A 22750-nucleotide genomic window follows, 5' to 3' on the forward strand; every position below is an offset into this window, starting at 1 on the left:
TAACTTCACCAAAAGACACCATGCATGAGGTAAAGAAGGCAGAGAAGTTAAAGAAGTTAAAATACAAGAATGCCCTTGAAATCGCCCTCTGCAGGCTTGCTGCTCAGAGCAGAGTGTTTTATGTGTGAGCAAGTGGTTGTTAAGTAGCAGGAGGATTGTGTTTTGCTTTTAGGTTTCGAGTTTTTAAAAGCAAATATAGCTGATAGTGATGTGAGCTCCTGCTTAACCCTTTAAGACCTACCATAGAACCAAGAACGCCAGAACTTTTTTTACATGCTGTGGAGCCATTTTTGGGAGCATTTCAAGTTGCTATACATCAATACAACTGTTATAGCCCAAATTTTAATAATACGTATGCATTAAGTCCATAGTAACTACATAAATTGCAAAAAAGTGCAATAAACTACAAAAAATCAGAAAATCATTTTTGTTTTGTTTTTTACATATATTTCTACTTGGAGAAATTTAAGAGGTTTATCCCTCAAAACTTTAAATACAAAAAAGTTCCAAAAAATAGTTTACTACAACAGGAAATTTAGTTTGAGTGTCTTCATAGTTTTATTTTTGAGATACCCCAATTTTTATATACTGCAGAAAAAACAAAAAACAATCCTAGGATACAAATCTGCAGGGAAAACAGCATGTGCATCAAAAATAAACTATTTAAAGCAGTGCAATTTGAGTTATAAGCATCCCAGAAACTATTCAGAAAAGCATAAAGTCAAACACTGACTTATAAAAACACCAGTAAAGGCTTATAAGGACTACAAGTAAAAAACTACATTTTCCGCGAAAATGATGTCACTTCCGGTTTCGGGGAAGTAATGGCGGACATGCAATAGTTCGCACTGACGTCTATGTCAATGTAGGAAGTGTTACGAACAGCTGATTGGATTGGCAAAGCATGTTTCTGGAATATTATGTTTTTGTTTCTGCAAGCGCTTTTTATGCAATTTTTGCAAAGCTATATGTTGAAGGAAACCGGGACCTAGGACAAGCTGATGGCATAAGATGTAAGTACAACTCGTCCGGTTTCATATGCAAAAAAATTATTGCGCTAGCTTACATGGTTGCAGTTCTACAGGAATTTTTAAAATAGTTGCCTGCTCAGACCGGCTTTAAAGGGTTAATGAGCTCTACTGTCAGGTGGACAAGCTGAGATGGGGCACATCCAAGCCTGAAAATGTTGTGAAATGTTTTTGTTTTTTTTGTTTTTTTTCTGTGGTCTCATCTGGTGGATATGTCCCAACTCTAGCAGCTATCTATTTAAACTCCAACTTTAAGCTTTAAAGTAAATCCAAATGGATGAGTTATAAAAACAATAATACCCTGTGCAGTTCTAATGAAGGGTCAAATTATCTATATAGACCAAGCTGGTGTTTGTAGCAGGCTGTAATCATGTTTGTTTCTGCTGTAGAGTTGGACATTTTAACATGAGACTCTATGGGGAGTGACTCACTTCTTAGAGCGAGCCTCAAGTGGCCACTAGTGGAATTGCAGCTTTTAGTACTTGAGCGTTGGCTTTACCTTTCAGCCCTGACTGCTGCTGCTCAATAGAGGCCCTACTGATAAAAAAAGAGGGCTTCCAAACTCTTAAATGAAGTGTTGCATTTATATGAAGAGCTTGCAGTAACTTAACAGGGCAAACAGCATGTCTTCTTCTGTGTCAATAAATTAGGTTGTGTTTGACATCATCAAATCTTTCTTAATGAAAGGATTGAGTTTATGAGTTGATTTGTGGCTCTGCTGCATTTCCTTGCTCTTCTCCTTTTCCCTCTACAGCTGCTGTTAATAATGCATGAGTGTTGGTTGGTGAGGTGCTTGTGTTGTCTGTGAGCTGCTGCAGTGCAGCTGGTCAAGGGCTTTCTGCTGGAATCTGAATGTCGCCTCTTGAGAATTAAATATGTGTCTGCAGAGCAGTGCAACCTGCAAGAATTATAATGCAACACGTGAGGCAGAAGCTTTGCAGTGATCCTCTGCTCCTGCTTTGTTTTTCTTCGCCCCTTCATGTCCTCCAGTCTTCAACTTTTTCATCTCCCTATCCTTTCTATCTCTTCTAATTCACCATGAGGCCCCTGATCCGATCTTTTCCTGTCCTGTCTAGATTACAATCTCTTTAGAATCACTTAGAGAGGTTCTGAGGAAGAGTTTAGATTCAGATAACTGGAATAAACAGTCCTCCAAAGACCTTGCAGGGTGTGTGATCTCCGTCTTTCCGAGGGTTTTCCTGCCCTTGGGTTGAATTTTTTTTGGGGGTATTCATCCAAAACACACACTTCTTCAAAGCTTTGTGGTTTTCAAAGCGGAGTGATTCATGCTTCTGGTGTTTTTTCCGACATTCTTTTCATGCATTCTATGTGTGTCTCATTCTGCCTTCCTGTTTGGGGTCTGTAGAGAGGGTGGGGTCAGTACAGAATAATAAAAAAAAATAAAAATCAGCCATAATGCTCATTTTCTTGAAGTCGAAGGCCAGAAGAGATAAAATACATCTATAAAGGAAATATGATTCTTAAAAAGTGTTATTCCTCTGAGAGGAAATTATGCATTTGTACCAAATAAATGAATAAACTTCATATCTTGAGAACTGCAGTGTCTTAGTTAATATTATCAGGTTAAAGAACTCAGTTTAAAACATCTGGATGAAAAATATGATCTTTCCTGCAAAATATAAATATTAACTTCACCCCATGAATACTGTTTTTCACACATAAAGCTACTTTTGGCTTATTCACTAGGGGTTGCCACCAGGGGTTGCTTTTCCCTGACACAACTGTAGTGGGATCTTTGTCTCCTCCTGGACATGTGTAAGAAGCTAAATTGATCCCAAAAAAAGTGCTAAAGCTAATATTTTTAATGAACAGGAGATCAAAGGACAAAAATAAAAGTTTTTGAAGAGCAAACCCATAGATAATTATGACATTGTGTTTTAGCTTTTTTCAGCACTTTGTTTTAGTTTTACAGCCAAAATATTTGTTGAAATTTACTGTAAAGCACGTTATTATTTATTGATTAAGATGATAAGTTACAGCCATTTACTTCCACTCAGACTCACCTGTCAGTTTTCAAATCCTCGTTCAAAGCAGAAAGCCAAAATACTCCGTTTATTAATGAATGGCTGGCAGTGGATGTCTTTTTATTGTATTCCTGATGCTCAGGGACGTCTTAAATTTGTCTGCAGTGATTGGTGGTTTGCTGGACTATTTCTTCTTGGTTTGTCCCAAATGTAACATATTCATCAAGAAGGACAGCGTTGTTCTGCTCCCAAGAAGCCAAAAATTTAAATTTTCAAAGGCTTAAAGTTTGGTTTAAAGAGGCAACTGGCTCTGGTGGGTTTACTTTAGCATCAAAGTTTTAGTTTAGGCTGGCAATATATGTAATTGAGCTAAAGAAATAAATAAACATAATGTTTACATTGCATCTGCAGCTCTCCAAACTGTACAAAAGGAACTGCCTGCGATTTCCACCTGCTCAGCAGAAACTTACAGACTGGACCTTGTTTTTTGGAATTAAAAAAACAATTAAATACAACACATAACCCATAACTGACAATGGCTTTTACTGTTCTAGAATTAGTATTTTTCATTGGATAACTGAGAAATCCCATGCTGATGCTGGTGATTTACCCTTCTTACACAGAAGGGTAAATCACATCTTTTCTTGGTTTGTTTTCTGAGATTGTGTTATTTCTCTTTATTTGTCTATCCTTCTTAGTTCTCTGACCTCTTCCCTGCTCACTCATTGCCCCTCTGTCTCTGTAGATGTACTTTTATCCCCTCACACTGATTTTCAGCCCTGCGTGTCATAAAATATCAAAAAGCTATCACTCCCCTCTCTCAGTCTTTCATCCTGATTTACTGCAGGTCTAGTAACTACACCTCCCTCTCCCTCAGTGTGGTAATTGAAAGCCTGCTGCGCCTCACATTTTCTCTCTGAGGAGTAAATTGTGAGTAGACGACTCATAATTCCTCAGCTAAATAAAGCTGCAAGGAGCGGTTGCTGTTTAGGTTTCTCATTGTGAAGCTGATGGCGAAAGCTTGCGTAATTTTCCTGAACATTCACCAGCTTTCTACATCAGATGATATAACCATGGCTTCTGCTAGTAAAATAAATGGACCGTGTGTAGGAACCTGGCACCGAGACAAAAGGCTCTCGGCACTTTGTGTAATAAAATCACTTCTGCCTGGCAGCAGTGCACAGAACAGGAGATTATACCGTAACACCTAATGAATCATATAAAAGCAGCACTGGACATTGTTTTAAATGAAACTGTAGCTGACTAATGAACATGTTTGTCCAAACTGGTTTCAACATGACACCAGGAGGTTGGTAATGTCACAAGAAAAACAATGGTGTGCTTGGTTTCAACATAACTTTATTCTACAAACAACCAAATTAGAAAACTGTCCTACGTTGACACTAAACGCAACACAATAAACTTTAACGTGGATAAAAAGCGGTTCAATAAAGGTATGAATAATAAATTAAAGAATCAATATTCAGTGCGCATTATTGCCCCCCCTCCCCAAAGTCCAAGGGGGTAATTATTCAGGTCAGCTGTTAGCATTGGTTAGTGTTGCAAAAGCTGTCCTTGAGTCCTAACCCTAATCCTGCTATTTACAGTTACAAAACAAGTCAAATGTCTGTACTGTTTTATTTTAATACTATATCAGTATTTGTTATAATCAATTAAAAGGGTAAATCTTAACATTGAGATTAAACTGTTTGCATCTCACAAGACTAAAATCTCTTGAGATGTAAACAGACTACTTCATAGTTTAGTTTCTTGATTTTTGGCATGGTTTGTAACTGAACATATAAAACAAGAAAGCATTTTAATAACCAGTGACTGAGTACTGTATTTTTTGGACCATAACGCGCATTAAGCGGAACAAAACAGTCAGATAAGCCAAACTTTACTCAACTTATTCAAGTCAAGTCATCTTTATTTATATAGCACATTTAAAAGACATCAAGTGTCAAAGTGCTGAACAGAGGAATATAATCAAAAGAATTTTCTTCTTGCTTCCTGAACTTCCGCAGTGTTCATTTGACTTTGGGACCTGAAGCGGAGTTTGGACCCAGATTACTCCGCGAGGCTCCTGACTACAGTAGCCGTAATGCTCCGACAATCCATCAAGTGGTGCGGCATGAGCCCCATGTACCACATAAAATCGGTTCGAGGTCAGTTAGCACAACCAGAATTCATACATAAGGTACACCGGATTATAAGGCACACTGTCGATTTTTGAGAAAATTAAAGGAGTTTAAGTGATTTATCAGCTATTTTTGGCTTTATTTCAGATTCCTGTCTGTCCTAGAAACCAATGTTTCATCTGAAACTGGACAGGTTTGAATTGATATTTCTGTGCGCTGAAGGGTTCTTTCTCATCAGATCCTTTCATAAACCTCCTGAAACTGCAGTGGCTCCACACTCATTTGAATCTGTACATTTGTGTCGCAGCATCAGCTTCCTGCCAGCGTCACACTTAAATTGTAAACGTACTGAATGAAAGGGCCAACTTGCAGCTGATGAATCAAACAAAGATGAACCTCGTATGCAGATGGCTGAGGATGGCATGCTTACTCTGAAGCATTATTACTTCATTTAAATGAAACGCCCTACAGTGAAAAACTCCTGACCCCCCTGATGAAAAAAACATTAACTTGTGAGTGCAGAGCTCCTTCACAGTGGCAGTAAATGAAGCAGTTTTAATGGTTTAAAGTGGTGCTTTGTCCTTGTGTACTTGAATGTATCACACTAATAATTATGGACTACAAGTAGGTAGGGTGATATGGCCTAAAATTCATATTGCGATACAATTTGAAGCATGTGCGGTAACGATATATATCACAATATATTCTTTTATTCTGTATAATGTATTTTCCACACTATAAGGCACACTTAAAATCCTTTAATTTTCTCAAAAATCGAGAGTGTGCCTTATGTATGAATTCTGGTTGCGCTTACTGACCTCGAACTGATTTTGGCGTGCAGAAATCTGTTAAAAAATGGTCTAAATTCTTTCATCTTTAATAAAATCATCAGCGTTGCTGCTTTACCAGGTGTAACAATTAAGTTTTACATCCATGAAAACAGATGTTATTAAATTTAACGGAGTTAGAAGTTAACAGGAAGTTAGCTCGCTAGTTTCCACCTAAACATGACATACCATGTTCTGACTGAGAGATTTTTGAAACTAATTCAAACGTACAGCTCTGCTACCATTTCCAACATAAATGAAGACAGAAAACTAAACAGCAGTGGCGTTTGTAGGATTACTGAAGTTGGACTACCTGGAATATAATGATGTGCTACGTGATTGCTAGCGACACAGCTATGTTAGCATAACATTAGCACAGTGAAGCTGGAGGATGAATGCCAACTTTTTTTCCACTCGATAAAAGTAACGTGAGAGATTCTGGTGGTTGGGGACAAATGCAATCGCATAGCAGGATGCTGTACACGGGACAAACTTCAGTCAGGAGAACAACTGAGATTATTCATCCACAATATGAGGTTAGTTATTAATATACTGCAACAACATGGGAATAGAACAGCTGCGAGAGAATTCAACATTAATGAATCAATGTTACGTAAGTGGAGGAAGCGCAGTTTTTGGCTTTCCCCATATTTCAAAAGTGCTTCATCTCTTTGCTATGACTGTCGCCCGCCATAATTTGCAGATGATAATGGTTTTAGCCGCTATGGTGCTTTCGACCAAAACAGGCGCAGCTTGATGACATCATCAACATGCGCTATCGCGATAGAGCGATATAGTCCAAATCTCTATCGTTGACAAAATTTATATCGTTTCTATCGTATATCATTTATATCACCCACCCCTAACTACAAGTTCAGCTGTTCTTTCCTAAATGCAGCAAAATGAAAACTAGTGATACAGAGTGCTGGGTTGAGGGTCATTAAAAATGCTTAATTATCTTTTATTACCAAATGAAAATTTTCAAAGGCCAGAATCACCAGAAATTTCAAAATATTGATGGAGATATAAATTTTTGTTTTTCTATAAACCAACCTTATTACATTTTGGCATAACAGCCTGCCATCAATCCAGCCTTTTATCCATCTACAGTTCAAGATGGCGTTTGAGTGTTTTGGCAGCCGTTCAGACTGATAGATGAGCTGACTCCGGCTGCCAACCTTTACTCTCCCTGATTGCCCAATTCCCTTCCAAACAAGATTTATGTCAGCTGGAGGAAAGGCTATCTTCTCTCTCTGCTGGCAAGGTGCCACAACCTTTGACCTTTGACCTCTTCGCTGTCATTCCTGTTATGGCAGTCTTGTAATTAGGTTTATTTTTTTGTGGCATCAGTTGGAGTGAGTCAGCAAAAAAAAGAGAGGGGTGAGGGGGAAATCAAGGACAAAGAGAGGATGGAAAGTAGAGAAAATGATAACGAGCAACTGTGGAGGTGGAGAGATGAAGAACAGATGGGGTTTGTTAATGCCTCAGTGGTCTAAAAGGTGGTTAGCTTCTACTGTCTGTGTTTCTGTTTGTGTGTGGGAGGGTTGTGGGTGTGAAATGACTTTCTCTAGAAGCACCCACTGGGTCCATTTTTGAGTTTTTATGTGTTTAAAGCCAAAAAAGTAACTTTTTCTGTGATTTGACGAGGAAAAAAAAATCCAAATCCACTAATCCTCCAAGGGTAAATAAGGGATAGACACAACTACCAGGATGGCACCTTTTCTAACTTTTTTGGAGTCTGAATTTTGAAGCTTTAACATTAGCAAATGGTTGCTGCCATTTTGACTTTTTTGAAGTCAAAAGTGAACATATTTACATGAGAAGGTAGAGTCCTAAGTTGTCAGCTACTGCTAGCAAACATGGTTAGCAAGCTGTATCCGTACAGTAATTAGAATATCACTCACCAAAACTACAGCTGGAGGATTTGTTGGATGGTATTTTAGTACAAGTACAAATAATATCATGAAAAATAGTCATAAAGGCACCAACAACATAAACAAGAGGTCCTTTAAAAAAGAAAAATCACCTAGTGGGGAAAGTGTATCCATAAGGACTAAACCATTATTTACTTGGAAGGAGCTTGGAAGGAAAAGGACTCTCCGCCATTGTTCTTAGAACTGAAGAAGATTCTCGGATGAGAGGTTCAGTCCCGTTGCTTTTCTTTCCAAGCTCCTTAGATTACCAAGACCTGGATGACTGAAAACCTCCACAGCCAGTGTTTGCACCATTAACATGTTTATTTTTTATTTGAAGTTGGCCTTGAACCTCTATGGCAGCGGTGTCCAACTCCAGGCCTCAAGTGTCAGTGTCCTGCAGATTTTAGATATTACCCTGGGTCAGCACACCTTAATCAAAGGATTAGTTCATTACCAGGCCTCTGGAAAACTTCATGACAGTGTTGAGGAGGATTGCAGGACACCGCCCTTGTAGCCTGGAGTTGGACACCCCTGATCTATGGTAATCAACTTACTTTTGGAGCAACCTTCAAGTGGCCATTATGGGAACTGCAGTTTATGACACTTTCCGCAATGGCTTCATTTTTCAGCTCTGAAGCCTTGGAGGCTACTCTTGCATTTAAGCAGTAACCTCCTGGGCTGAAAACTGAGAAGCATTAAATCTGCCCATCTCTAGCTCCATAGTTTTCTTGGACACTAGCAGAGCAGCTTTTCATCATTCATAGTTTAAAAATAATTCTTATGTATCATAGCAATGGATCATTGGGCCTTGGCACAGCGTTTCAGTTCAGCAGTTTAGCTCCTGCTTCTTTAAGACGACTTTCCTATGATGGCTGCTCCTTGTAAAGTTCATTGGAGGAAGCAAGCTACCCTAGTGGTGACCCCTTGTAAATAAGGGAGCAGCATTATTAAACCTCATTATACGAAACTTAGCTCAGTAGACTTGTCTACCAATTAGACGATCAGTGCTTCAATCCCAAGTCTCTTTAGGTAAAGCCCCCAGAATTCCCCTGTATGCTTTCATCAGAGTGCAAGTCTGTATGTGTGATATACAGAAAGTGCGTAAATGTTAGAATAAAGAGGGTGTAGCCTGTAATTAAAAGCATTATAAGTGCTCAGAAAGCAATACATGAGTAACAGTGCAGTCAGTTTACCATAAACACTCATGTTTATGCAACAGGAAATAAGCAAAAGCAGTATCGGTCCTCTTGAAGGCGTGCGTTTTTGTATTTCAAAATCTGACGTCTAGGAGGCATGAAGCTGCTCATGTGTTCATGATCGTCGGTAGTGCGGATGCTTTTTGTAACCTGACAAAGACTGAATGGCACAGAAATGTTGTTCGTGTTAATCAGATTGTATTTCTGCTGTAATCTGTCATGTTTACACTGTGCTCGAGGGTAAATGTGTTGTCATCACTTTATCAGGGTTTTGTTTAGTATCTGGTATCTCCGTGAAGGCAGCTTTGACTCAAAAATAGACTAATGTCATGTTTGTAAAATTAGATGTGACAGCCTGGAATAAGTGAAGGAGTGATAATTTGATTAGCGCCTGTTGCTCCGGTGTTCCCGGTAGAGGAAATCAGCTCATCAGTTATATGTAATTGTGGTGTTAAGCAAATCTCTCTTCTATCTGTGCTGTGATTCACTCTTTGCATTATCAAGTACAAAAATAAACTGTATCTAAACTAAATCATGCTGTTATCGAGACGTACACTGCGCTGTTTTCCACAGTTGGTTGAGGTATTTTACAGTAAAACACTGTGTGTTTGTGAAAGTCGCCGCTCCTCAACAACTGCACCTGCACACTGTTATTACCATGCTGTAATGAAGGAGTGTAGGAAGGTGCTTTAAATGTGTGCTGTCAGATCAAAGAACCACCCCCCACAAAAAATTATTTTTCTAGTGCCAGTAGAAGTTGTAGGTGTAGGTTGTTTTCTGTGTTTAAAAACAGCCTAATTGTCTGGTGATGAAGTTTAATTGGTGTGTTTACTGCTGTGGAAATTATAGTGAGATGCCTTGTGAATTGCAGAGGCACCCACACACAAAGGTATAACTCTTTTATAATAGATTGTGACAAAAGCCATATTTGTCTATGTTTTTTCCTTTTATATTCTTGGCCTTTCTGGGTTAAACGAAAATGTAGTGATTTGGTTTTCGCTTCATACAAGTCTGACAAAGGGTCGGTCAGATCTGTGTTCAGTATCCCAAAGGGGTCGGTAACAGCAGCGGTCCCCAACCCCTGTGCCATGGACCGGAGTCCGTGTTGAGGCTTGGGTGTGAAATTTTTTGGTTTTCAGGGTTTTTATCAATTTTTGCGTTATTGTTTTAATTGTTTTTATCGTTAACTTGGTTTCCCTGGGTCTTTTCCTGTGTGTTATGAATAAATCTTCTTTTTTTTTGGTACAGGTACTGGTTTTATTTTGTTGTATTTATCCACGACACCTTAAAGGCCGGTCCCTGAAAATATTGTCTGACATAAACCAGTCCGTGGCACAAAAAAAGGTTGGGGACTGCTGGGTAACAGGAAAGCTAGCATTGCGTGCATGGATGGCGAAAGCTAACAGTGTCAACAGGTTGGAGATCTAAGTACCCTAATCCCTAGAATCATGTGATCTTTTGAAGGATGTTCACTGAAGTTAGGCCCTGAGCTGACAACACTGTTGCCTCACAGCAAGATGGTTCGAGGCTGTAAGCTAGCTGGGGTGTTTGCATGTTTACCCTGTGCCTGTGTGGGTTCCCTCCTTCAGTTTCCTCGCACAGTCCATACACCTGCATGTTGGGTTATCTAGTGATTCTTTATTGGCTAAAGGTTAGGTAGAATGGTGACCTGTCCACCTAGTAGCAGCTGAGATTGACCTAGAGCTCCTACGACCCTGGAGTGGATAAGCTGTGTTGAATTGATGGAAGTTTCTCAGAGTGTTGAAGACTTTGAGTTTTCACATTTTGCAAAGCCAACCAATGGGACAGCCAGTCATCGAGCTGTAGGTTTAAAGCGCTGAAGTTTAGCCTCATGTTACCTTACTAGCCTCTTCTTCAGGGTGAGGGATACAGCTTATTAAATTAACACTGGTGTCAGATCAGTAACCAGTATCAGCAGATGCCTAAAGCCCTGTATTGAAATAGGAAAAGGGTTAAAAACATTATGGAGGTACAGTGAAACCTCGAGAGCTCCAGAAATGTGAATTTTCCCTCAAAACAAACTTAAATCTTTTGCTAACATGGTGTGAAACCTGACTTTGCACCTTTCTAGATGATGTACAGCTTGCAGTGTTTCCACTCTAAAAGATGGAAAAATAAACATCAGCGAGTTGTAAACGTGGGTCGTCACATACAGCATGGAGGGACAGTAAGAGGGAAATATTAGAAGAAAGCAACACTGCTGAGAGAGAAGCAGTTACGTAACAGCGTGTCAGCGCGCCGCTCTGCAGCCGCCTCGCAGACGACAGGAGGGCTGCCAATGTGCGTGTTTGGTTCTCAGAAATATGAAAGGATGCAGTCAGCTCCCTGTCTCCATGGTAACTGCATCTTCCTCCTCATCTGTCTGTACTGCTCACTTTCTTTCCCTGCTATTGTTTTTCATTATTTTTACATTTTCATCATTTCTATTTTTTCATTATTATGTCGCCTCGCTCTCTCTGCCTGTCTGAGAGACCCACTCAGCCTTGTGTCATAACAAGCACACACAGGTGCTCAGGTGCACAAGCCGTTACATAAACACGCACATATTTATCTTTATGCTTGCATGGCTTGTTGCTTTGATGAAGATGTGTGACATAGGCTGTACCAGACACATATTTAGCTGCTCATTCCACGAATTGCATGTTTTCATAATTTGCCTCCATGTGTGCAGAAATGGAGAAACAAGTCTTACCAGAAAAGTCCACTTTAATTTTTACCTTTGGCATGACTACATATGTTACTGTTGCTGCTAAAGTGGAGTTACTTTTGACTACTGCATATCCAGTTCATTGGCTCCTACCCAAGTGATTATTTTTAGAGGTTATGAAATTCAATCAGTCAATCATTCAATCAATCAAATGTTTATTTCGAACATATGAGCAACAGGTCTTAGTAACCATAAAACCAAACCAAAAACAAAAAATAAATAAACAGAAATCACTGAAAGCATATTTACACGAACAAAAAAACAAATGTTGATGATTTCCTGTTGGAAAAAGAGTCAGAAGAACCAAATGTTTATTCATTCTTACCTCCCGATCTTCACTGTGGGTTGCAGTGGGTAGGGATATCTGGGTACTGTCACATCTATGTGTTGGTGTTTAGGCTCTAATTTGGGTGGTTGATGGGTGTAGGAGTTTCCTCACTGAGTGAACCACTATACTGCCTGTTTGTATTTGTTGTTGGGTTTTTGTTTTCTCTCTGGCCTTACTCGAGTGTTTTGTTATTGGATGTCTTTTGCCTTTTTAGGTAGAAGAGATGGTAGTCGGGGTTGCTCGTGCCATAATGCTAAACAACATTCACACAGGATTCATGTTAGCTGAATTTGGTAGCTAGAACAATGGGGTATGTTGCTTAGTTTTCTTAATTAGTCTTATTTGTATTACATAAACAATGAAATTACATTATTCTGTTTTCTAAAAAAAAATCTAAAATCCAAATTGCAGACTGTTAATGTTTACAATATGTATATTTAATGAGTTTTTACTTTATTTGATGGAACTTTATTTTTTGTCATTCTAACATCATACTTTAATCATGCAGCACATTTTGGTTGAATCATGTATGAAACTTAAGAGAAATGTTTGGCAACTGTTTCCGATGAGCATTTCACAGTTTCTTATAGTACTGCAATAGTGGCAACAGCAGTTCAAATATTCATTTTCACCCGTCACGCATGAGTATACATAAGTGCAGCTGTCTGCTGTTGTTGCCGTATGTTGTTTTTATGCATTTGTTTACTGTTATCTACTGCATAGATAAGTGGAAAGGTGCATATGGGTTCACTAAGCTGTGGGTGTCTGATATGAGTCACGATTGTGGAAAATCCCTCTCTCCTCCTTCCCTGCAACCTGAGGCGATTAGCAAGCAAGCAGTGTCACTCTGCAGCAAGTCCCTGTCCTACAGTGACAAGCAGAGCAGAACAAAGATCTATATATAAGCAAGGCAATATCTATAACTCACTGAGCGTCAGTGTGATTGCAGTCAGATGGAGGTCATAGCTTTTGTGATGAGTCTGCTGTCTTTGCTGTGCAGACTTCATTCGCTCCACTATGTCTTTGTTATTACAGACAGGGCTGTAGTTGTGTAACGTTAAGTCCTGCTTTTTTTGTTCAGTCTGAACACTAAAAGAGGAGATTTTTAGAGGAAATAATCACATTTTCGTTAAGTGAAGAAAAACTAGTACTGCTTGTTTTGAAAGAGATGAATTACTTGAGGTTACTTTGTATCGTTTGTTGGTCGTCTCTGGACTCTTTGTGGTTAATTATGCTTGTCTTTAGGATCATTGCAGTAATTAAGTGTGTCTTTGTGTTTGTTTTGTCTCCTAAGTGTTTAATTTCCTTACTTCACAGGGGTGTCTGATATATGGATATTCCCCTTTCCTTGTTACTCATTTCTTTTTTCTTCTGTGTCTCTTCAGGGTTGTTCTGCTTGTGTTGGGGATTATTTTGGTAATTTCAGTCGTCTTTGTGGCCATTTACTGGTGGCTTTTGATCCCTTTTAATTGTTTTGAGTGGTTTGCGTTGTCTTTGAATGGTTTGTTTCTGGTTGTTTGTATCTCTTGTCTCTGATTATTTTGCTTGTCTTTAGGGCCGTTCTGGTAACTTTGTGTTTCTATGAGGCTGTTTTTGTCCCCCCAATCCCTATTTTTTTTAAGTTTGTGTCTCTTTGTGGCTGTTTTCCTTCTCGTTTGGTTTATTTCTGTAATTTTGTGTCTTTGTGGTCACTTTGTGGCTGCTTTGGGTCTCTGTGAGCTTTTGTCTTTTTGTGGCCCTGTTGTTCTTTTTTGTCTCCTTATGATTGTTTCCTCATTATTTTGGTGTCATTTAGATCACTAAGGGTGTTTTTCTCGCTCATTTTTTTAGTCTCTTTGTAGTTAATTTTGGGTCTTTGTGGGTCTTTTGTGTAGCTTTAAGGTCATTCTGTGGGTGTTTATTGTTATGTTAGATTGGAGCTATTTGGTAATTTGGGGTCTCTTTGTTGAGTTTGTGGTGATTTGGGTTCTCTTTGTTAGTATTTTACACTGTTTAACTGAGCTCTGTGATCTTCAAAATGAGAACCATACTGAAGTGACTTTATAGAGAAGCCAGGAGGCTTTTTGGTGTTCAGACTCCCAGAACTGTGATGGTGGGATTGTAAATGAATCCATTATCATCCATCACATTCGTGCAGAGTACCACTCATAACTGAGCAATCTTCTGTTGTCCAAACCCATATTTTAACACTTTAAATGTCCACATTTTGATAATATCCACACCAAGACTGCAGTAACAAAAGAAAAATTCAAGCAAAAAATGTGATTTATTCTCAGAACAAGTGATTACAAGTTTTAACCTTTTATTATTTTATTGAATAATGTAATATAATCAGCTGAATATTCCCAGCTGGAGTTCCTTTGGTTTCTGACAAGGCTCTTACAAAGAAATGAATTCAGCTGCAATAAAGCAATAATAGAGAGAAAGCTGCAGGTTTCAAAACAATTGTAAAAACATCTGAATTGCTTTCTTGTTGTGCGCTGCAGCTGACTTACAGGAAATATCCGTGTCTGTCTAAAAAGAAGACCGCGGGAAAGAAAAATCACATTATTATGTTTTCTTGAGACATTCATCAGTTAATAAGCCTTAATAAAATAAATTATAGCGCTGGAGGTTCAGTGTTACGGTTCATTGAGACGTCTAATGAGGGTGAACATAATACCAGGTGAACGCAGATTCAGATTGCCTGCTGTCTATGAACTCAGTGGTGCCGCTGGCTTGAACGCATCTCTGAGAAAAATATTGGAAGCATTGCAGTGAAAGTAGAAAGCCGGCTCATCAGTCGAGAGATGCTTGGCCATCTGAAAGAGGTTTTATTTAGGATGAAGAGACTGTCTGAGAATTTAAACTGCTCAATTTCAGCCTGCACAGGCCAAGGACAAAATAAACTGTTATTGACTCTGAAACACTGTATTCTAATGGTATTAAAATAGAAGACAAAAAAGGTTGAGTGAAAGCTGTTGTCACTCCACACCGACTTTCCTTCTCGTCTCTTTTTTCCTGCATAAATTATTTTGTACAACACGTCCTTTTTTTCTGCCTTTGTTCTAATCACACAGCCAGACTTTCTCTTCATTACCACTTTAAACGCAATTTGGTGTTTCTTCCTCTGAGGGTGGCTTTGAGTAATCAAAGCTACTCAAATATGAAAGCATTAACCATCTTTCTTCCCCTTTCTGTCTCTTTCCTCTGATTTCTTATTACAGAAAGTCAGCGAGAAGGTTGGAGGTGCGGAAGGAACCAAGCTAGATGATGACTTTAAAGAAATGGAGAAGGTAATTATCTATTTGTCTGTGATCTGATACCAAATTTAATCTTAGCTTAGTGTTAAGCGTAGAAGCAGAGAGAAACTGGATCTCTCTTACCTCTGCTGGTAGAGGTTAGCTAATTTAAAAGTTATACTTGTTATAATCACTAAAATAACCTGGAAGCTTCAATGACAATTTTCTGAGAGAAGGTTTGGTGCCAGAATACTTCTTGGATCTAATCCACGAAGTAAGTGGGCACAGCAGAGATAGACTAGCATACTTTAAATTATGTTTATGTTTTGCTTTTTTTAATTAAACAAGACATAAGTAAAGGTAAAGTTTGGTGCTCTAACTACAGCCTAACTGGCTGCTATGTGTTGCTTCACTTTGACCACATATGAGTCTTACTAACTTGTAAACCTGCATTACACCAGCAGATTTTTTTAATGTACATCTAAATATATCTAGAAAATATTGCAAAGCTGTATTCATTGTAGTATATAGAGCAACTTTATTACTTGATTAATAACTGATGAGCTGTTGGCCTTCATCGTGGTCATTAACAGAAACAGAGCGTTCACCTTCAAAGGCAAGGCAAGTTTATTTGTATAGCACAACAAGGTGATTCAAAGTGCTTTACAGAGACATTAGAAACAAAAACAATGATTTAAAATTGATTAAAACAAGCAAGCAAACTAACAAACAAACAAAACAGTATATAAAATCAAAAATCAAAACAGATAAAATCAGTAGTTAAAATGTAAGTTTTGAAATTTAAGCTTAAAAGTGCGGATTTGGTGCTTTATTCAAATGCAGCTGAGAACAGGTGAGTCTTCAACCTGGATTTAAATAAACTGAGTGTTTCAGCTGATCGGAGGCTTTCTGGGAGTTTGTTCCAGATATAAGGAGCATAAAAGCTGAATGCAGCTTCTCCGTGTCTGGTTCTGACTCTGGGAACTGATAAAAGACCGGATCCAGATGACCTGAGGGATCTGGAAGGTTCATACTGGGTCAGGAGGTCACTGAGGTATTTTGGTCCTAAACCATTCAGAGCTTTATAGATCAGCATCAGAACTTTAAAGTCTCCTCTGACGGACAGGCAGCCAGTGTAAAGACCTCAGAGCTGGACTGAAAAAGTAAAAGTGCACTTTTTAAAATGCATTGGTTTCGACATTAAGGTACAGCTTCTAATTTGAAGGTGAACATTCTAAGTTTCTAGTTTGTAGGGTTGTTTGTAGGGTTGTTTGTAGGGTTGGGGAATACACATTTTTCCCCTAGTAATATTTGGTAGAGGGGATGGCAGACCTATCTCTAGGCCCATGTCACTGAGGGTGAAGTTGCACCTTTCCAGGTTATGGCTATATAAGGTACCACCCAAGTTTTCTATTGCCAGAGATAATCACTGACTCTGTATGAGTGTTGGTCACATGTTGTTGTTTTGATTTATTTATCTGCTTTATGAACTATCCTACCAAACATGTTGTTAACAATATGTTTCATAATTACCTTAATGAAGGCCACAAGCCTAAATACACAGGAAGAAAAATAGAGTTATACTGCGTACTGAAAACGTTGCTGGAGCTGCTCTATGCACTTTGGAAGTAGTTGAAGTTGTTCCTGGACTTTCTACTCTGTTTATACGAGTGAGTATCAGTTGACATGCTGATAATCTGGTGTTTCCCCTGCAGAAGGTGGACGTCACCAGCAGAGCAGTGTTGGACATCATGACCAAAACTACAGAGTACCTTCAGCCTAACCCAGGTATTAAATATACAAAGGTTGCAGCATACTAAAAAAAATTGCAAAACTAATATATTGTAATTCAAATTGTGACTCCTGATGTTACTGATGTTATTTCTGCCTTTTAAAGCATCAAGAGCCAAGCTGAGTATGATCAACACCATGTCAAAGATCCGTGGGCAGGAAAAAGGACCTGGTTATCCACAGGCTGAGACCGTCCTAGGAGACGCCATGTTGAAGTTTGGACGGGAGTTAGGAGAGGAGTCCAGCTTTGGTAAACTTATACCTGTAAAAAACTTAAGATAGTATCAGAAATTTAACCATTTTTAATTATTTTTTCCAATTCAAGATTAGATAATAGAGGAAAATAGGTCATAAGCAGGTAGCGACCTTGGCGGCTCAGAAAAATTGGCTTTTTGCTAATTTCTCACTTTACTTCCAGGCTTGGCCCTCATGGATGCTGGTGAGGCGATGAAGGAACTCGGGGAGGTGAAAGATGCTCTGGACATGGAGGTCAAACAGAACTTCATTGATCCACTGCAGAATCTTCATGATAAAGACCTCAAAGAGATACAGGTCAGTAAACACAAATCCATAACATTACATATGTGGGAAATTGAATTTATAATGGTGACATGCTGTTGAATTCTTCTTCAACATGAATCTTAAATTGTTTTCACAGTGGTTTATATCACATATTCCTTTCTCATCTATTCCAGCATCATTTGAAGAAGATGGAAGGCCGACGTCTGGACTTCGACTACAAGAAGAAGCGTCAGGGGAAAGTCCAGGATGACGAAATCAAACAGGCACTGGAGAAGTTTGATGAGAGCAAAGAGATCGCAGAGCAGAGCATGTTTAACCTACTGGAGAGCGACGTAAGGATAATGTAATATACGTATTCCAATTCCACCATAACTTATTATTATCAGAGTTGAAGGTAAATATGTTCCTTAGCTCTACAGAGAAAAGCCTTAAATAATCTCGGATCATTAATACCAAAACAGAGTTTTGAAGACCAATCAGAAGAAGAAAAATGAATCATATTGTGCCCTCAGCAAATTAAAAGAAAGATTTTAAATCACAGCCACAAAAACAAGTTGAATGTTATTACAAAAAAACAAAAAGGGGGAAACATATGAAATCAAATATTAAGGTCTATTCTTGTTACTGACATGTTCCAAGTAAAAAATTTGATGCTATATACAAACATGGAAAAGACAAGCAATCTTGTGCCTTCCTGTGTTAAGCCAGTGCCAGCCCAGCGTGGGTATGGAGGATGGGTTTGGAAGAATAAAAACAACAAAAAACACGTTTATGTGTGTGTTGCAGATAGAGCAGGTGAGCCAGCTCTCAGCATTGGTCCAAGCTCAGTTTGAATACCACAGTCGTGCCTCTGAAATCCTCCAACAGCTCTCCAGGAAGATGGAGGACAGGTATCGATCCAGCCTCCTACTCAGGATAGAAATAAAGCTATAAAAATAGGCTGTGTGGTTAGATAGAACTTAACTGTGTGGCTTCCTTCCAGGATAAAAGAAGTGTCCAGTAAACCGAGGAAGGAGTACACTCCAAAACCCAGAATGACACTGGAGCTGCTGCCACCCAGCGAAAGCCACAATGGAGGGATACACTCTGCCAAATCCCCAGGAAGATCACCAGGTAGAGAGAGGATGTCAATCTTCGATGTGCAGTTAGATGACTGCCAGTATCCAGCTCAATGGTATCTGTAAAATAATGTCCAGTAGAGATGAGGTATCTGCAGTAGTGTCTTGGCAAGTCAGGATCTGGGATGCCTCATGTAGTCTGAGCAAAAAGACGAGCACGTCTACCAGATAGAAGAAGCCGTGGGAGTTCAGATGAGATTTAGAAGAATGGGTTGGCCTACTATCTGCAGGGTTGGCAGTTCAATTCCTAGCCCTTCCTGTCCATGTTGCAAAGTGCAAGGCACTGAACCTTAACATACGATGCATCCTGTAAAAGCAGTAGATACTACAGACTCTACATAAAAGCCTTGAGGAGTGAAACCAGTGCAGCAGTGCATTAACCATATTTTAAGCAATCGGCAGGGAATAACTCCACAGGTTAAAATAAGTCTGATTGTATTTAAGCGTATAGGAAAATTGCCCCAGTTCTCAATTGCTTGATGTTTTTAATCTTAGTCGCTATTTCAAAGTCATCTTTATGAGAGTTTAGTGTTCATTTTTTAATATATATTCCTGATCTGGATCAAAATTGTCAAAAATGATTTCTGAAAGGACTATAAACAGACTTATTGGCCACATACCAACTGGTTTGTGAAGTCCTGTTGTGAAGCCTTGTAAATTCATAATTGTGAGGCAAATCTGACTGATTGGCATCGCAAACTTGTGATTGATAAGTCGTCATCTATCTGTCTAATGTCTAATTTTCAGTCAGACTCCATGTTCAACACCTCAATTGGAAAAACACAGGAAAGACTTCAGCAATGCTTATCTCAAGGTTTCACAATGAGTCTTCACCATCAAAAAAAGGCCATCACAGTGGCTCATTGCTCTATCTGCCAGCCCCCCCCCAAAAAAAAAAAAAAAAATTAATTAAAGCATGTCAGAAAGGAGACACAAACCAAGCCTCAGGGGTTGCAAGCTAGTGTACTCCCAGTGCTCGGCATCTGGTGTAAACTGAGTTCCAAATTAGCATGCGCATCCATCCACTGTGGCATCCCCTTGGGAAATTATTTAGCAGCTGAAAGTTTCTTTCTACCTTCCAGAGTCATATTAGAGTCTGTTAAACTTGTTTCATATTCGAGACAATTTACTTGTATGGACTTGCATGATTTTATTTTAAGTTTAATTATGAAATATACAAAGTTATTTAAAAGATTCCTGACTTTCTCTGCATTTTAGTTGTGCAGGATTTCAAAGTTAGTTAGAATAGTTTTCAGTTAACAGGTGAGCCTTGTCAAACGATTATGTTGATATCCAGCAAATTAGCCCCGTTCAATGCACAGCAAGAAATTCTTAAGTAAAACAAAATTGTGCCAATTCTTGATCAACTAGACCCCGTATGTAACAGTGTCATTAAGCTAAACCAAAACAAACCAGATAACCAAAAATGCCTCATAGAGAATGAAACTGACTCGCTATGTTTTGCTTCTGTCCATTCTCAGCCCCTATGGACCAGCCATGTTGTCGAGCGCTCTACGACTTTGAACCAGAGAATGAAGGTGAGCTGGGCTTCAAAGAGGGGGATGTCATCACCCTGACCAATCAGATCGATGACAACTGGTACGAGGGTATGATCAACGGCCAGTCGGGCTTCTTCCCCATCAATTATGTGGATATCCTGGTGCCGCTCCCTCATTAGGTCCTGTTACCAACCTTCCCCTTCCCCTCGACCAATCCAGACACCCAGAAAACAGCCTGTATTTGCATAAACAACAAACCACGCCCTCCTTCTACTTCTTCTTCTTCTTCTGTGCTTCTGTGCGATTCTGCTTTCACAAAATGGACTGAAACGAGAGAGAAGCCCGAGATGGGATGCATAAGATGCGGCAGTAGAACAGCGATTAGAGTAGAAGAAGAAAGGGAGAGGAGGATTATAGCGTGAGAGCTGCATAAGCAAGGGACTGAAAGAGATGAAAAGACAAAGAAATGATTTGTTCTTTTATAGTGCAGTGCTTGGCCGGGCAGCACAGAATACTGTGAGGTTATGGAGACTTGCGAATAAGGCACGGTGTATATGTACGTGCATGTATGTGTCTGTATGTGCGTTTTGACCTGTTCTTACTGTATTTATGATCAAGCCAGCACAAATTCCTGCTTGTCGGTTTAGCTGCCTGACAGCTTTTTTGTGAGACTGTCTTCTTTCTTCTTTTCTTGCTGTATTTCTCTAAAAGTAACTGTTCTTTCTACCTTAACTTGCCTTCTTGTGCTCTTTTTCATACCTAGATTTTTCAGAAACTGTCACAGTTTTACCAGCTGTCTATCTTTGTTACTTTCTCTTGTCTTGTTATTTTCTTTCATTGGGTAGCACTACCTTTTAGAAAGGCTCCATAGTCCAGATTGTAGACCATCAAAATAACAACCCAGAGCCACAGATCCATAGAGTTTACGATTTAGGTATATTTCAACCTCTTTCTAGCTCTTTTTGTAACACCCTCTGCCTTTGCTGACACTGCATAGCATTTCAATTCAGTGGCTCAATGCATGATCCAGCCAAAAAAAAGATTGACTATGTTGAAGTAAGCTTGGTCTTGCTAGAATGGTAAAGAGAACATTTATCCACTTGTTTTTAAACCCATTTATCTTGTAAAATGGAACTTTTAGGAGGGTTTTGAGGCTTGAGGATCAAGAAACTCATTCAACACATCACTAAGCAGGAGTTCAAGTGATGAAAAGGAGAAGTTTGGGTTACTCTTTTTACCAAGCAGCACTGATTTGCCATCACAGCCACAGATGAATGTTATTGAACAGAGCCTTGTTTGTTTTTGTTTTTTATTTGATACACATTTGAACATTCCAGTATGCATAGTGAGAAAGAAGTTTGTTTGTTTCCTTTCTATATACTGTGGTTTCCTTGTACTCTGTGGAGTAGGAGCTCGCTGATTTGTCTAAATATGTGGCTTTTGCATGCATGACTGTGTGTGGCTAGATGGCTTAAAAAATAGCAATTTTAGATTTCTTCAGATTTTCAATAACTGATGCTCAGAAACATAAGATACTCCCTTGCCAAAAGGCACATCAGTAGGACATGTAGTAGCTGATGAACAGTTACAGTTAGTGCTCCCAGCCTTAATCTCATTAAAATGACATTAATGCCATTTTAACGAGATTAACGCTGGGAGCACTAGTTACAACAATTAATATCTACCCAACAATCTGAGAAGTATCAGTAAAGTCTGCTGTGAATGACCATGGCAGACCCGATGACATGAACGTGCTTTGTATCCTTTATTTACACACAAACACACAGAGATTCAGCTCTCCTGCTGCCAGCTCAACAATACCACAACAACTAACCATTACAGGACCCGTCAGCGGGGCATGATTGCAGATGCTGTGCAGGTGCATCTGCCTTCCTTGCATGGCACCGCAGGCCCCACCCCGCCACATACCCCCATCGCCCGACTGAGGCCGGGCAGACATCCAGCCGAACCTACTCCACCACCACGAGCGGGAGAGGGGATCAGCCCGGATCGTCGGTGCCCCTGGCCCCTGGCCAAGGGGTGTCAGTTCAGGTGGCCGCCCGCGAACCCAGCGGTGCCGGCGAAGCTGGTCCGGAGGTCAGCCGCGTGGCAGGTGGACGCGGCGCGGCTGGCACGGTCGTGAGCCCCAGCTCACAGGCGGCTGGGCAGATGTTCGGTGTACACCGGCCACTGGTTGGGGTGAGGCCGGTCTGGCGTGCACGTCCAATTGAGCAGGCTCCCCTGGCACAGGGACCTCCGTCTCCTCGCGCGGCCCCTCCATCACCACCGCCACTCCTGGCTGAAGCAGCCCCTCGCGCGGCTCCTCCTCTGTTGTCACTGTCACCACCACCGCCGCTGCTCCTGGCACGAACAGCCCCTCGCGCGGCTCCTCCGTCACCACCCCCACTTCCGGCTGACAGGGACCCTCACACGCCGCCTCCACCTCCAGC

At 39.9% G+C, this 22750-nt stretch overlaps 1 protein-coding gene across 1 annotated transcript in view; it reads left to right on the forward strand.

Annotated features, from left to right (window-relative positions):
- sh3gl2b (SH3 domain containing GRB2 like 2b, endophilin A1) overlaps positions 1-21825 on the forward strand; it is a 48212-nt gene extending 26387 nt beyond the window's left edge. The window contains exons 2-9 of the mRNA XM_006806061.3: positions 15356-15424; positions 17086-17158; positions 17268-17411; positions 17580-17713; positions 17857-18015; positions 18470-18573; positions 18666-18796; positions 20283-21825. Coding sequence (XP_006806124.2) covers positions 15356-15424; positions 17086-17158; positions 17268-17411; positions 17580-17713; positions 17857-18015; positions 18470-18573; positions 18666-18796; positions 20283-20479 — 1011 coding nt within the window. The 3' untranslated portion in view covers positions 20480-21825. The remainder of the gene's footprint in view (positions 1-15355; positions 15425-17085; positions 17159-17267; positions 17412-17579; positions 17714-17856; positions 18016-18469; positions 18574-18665; positions 18797-20282) is intronic.
- Positions 21826-22750: the final 925 nt, after the last annotated feature.

The sequence above is a fragment of the Neolamprologus brichardi genome, chromosome 3 (genome assembly GCF_056152115.1).
Source record: "Neolamprologus brichardi isolate AB-2024 chromosome 3, ASM5615211v1, whole genome shotgun sequence".
Classification (NCBI taxonomy): domain Eukaryota; kingdom Metazoa; phylum Chordata; class Actinopteri; order Cichliformes; family Cichlidae; genus Neolamprologus; species Neolamprologus brichardi.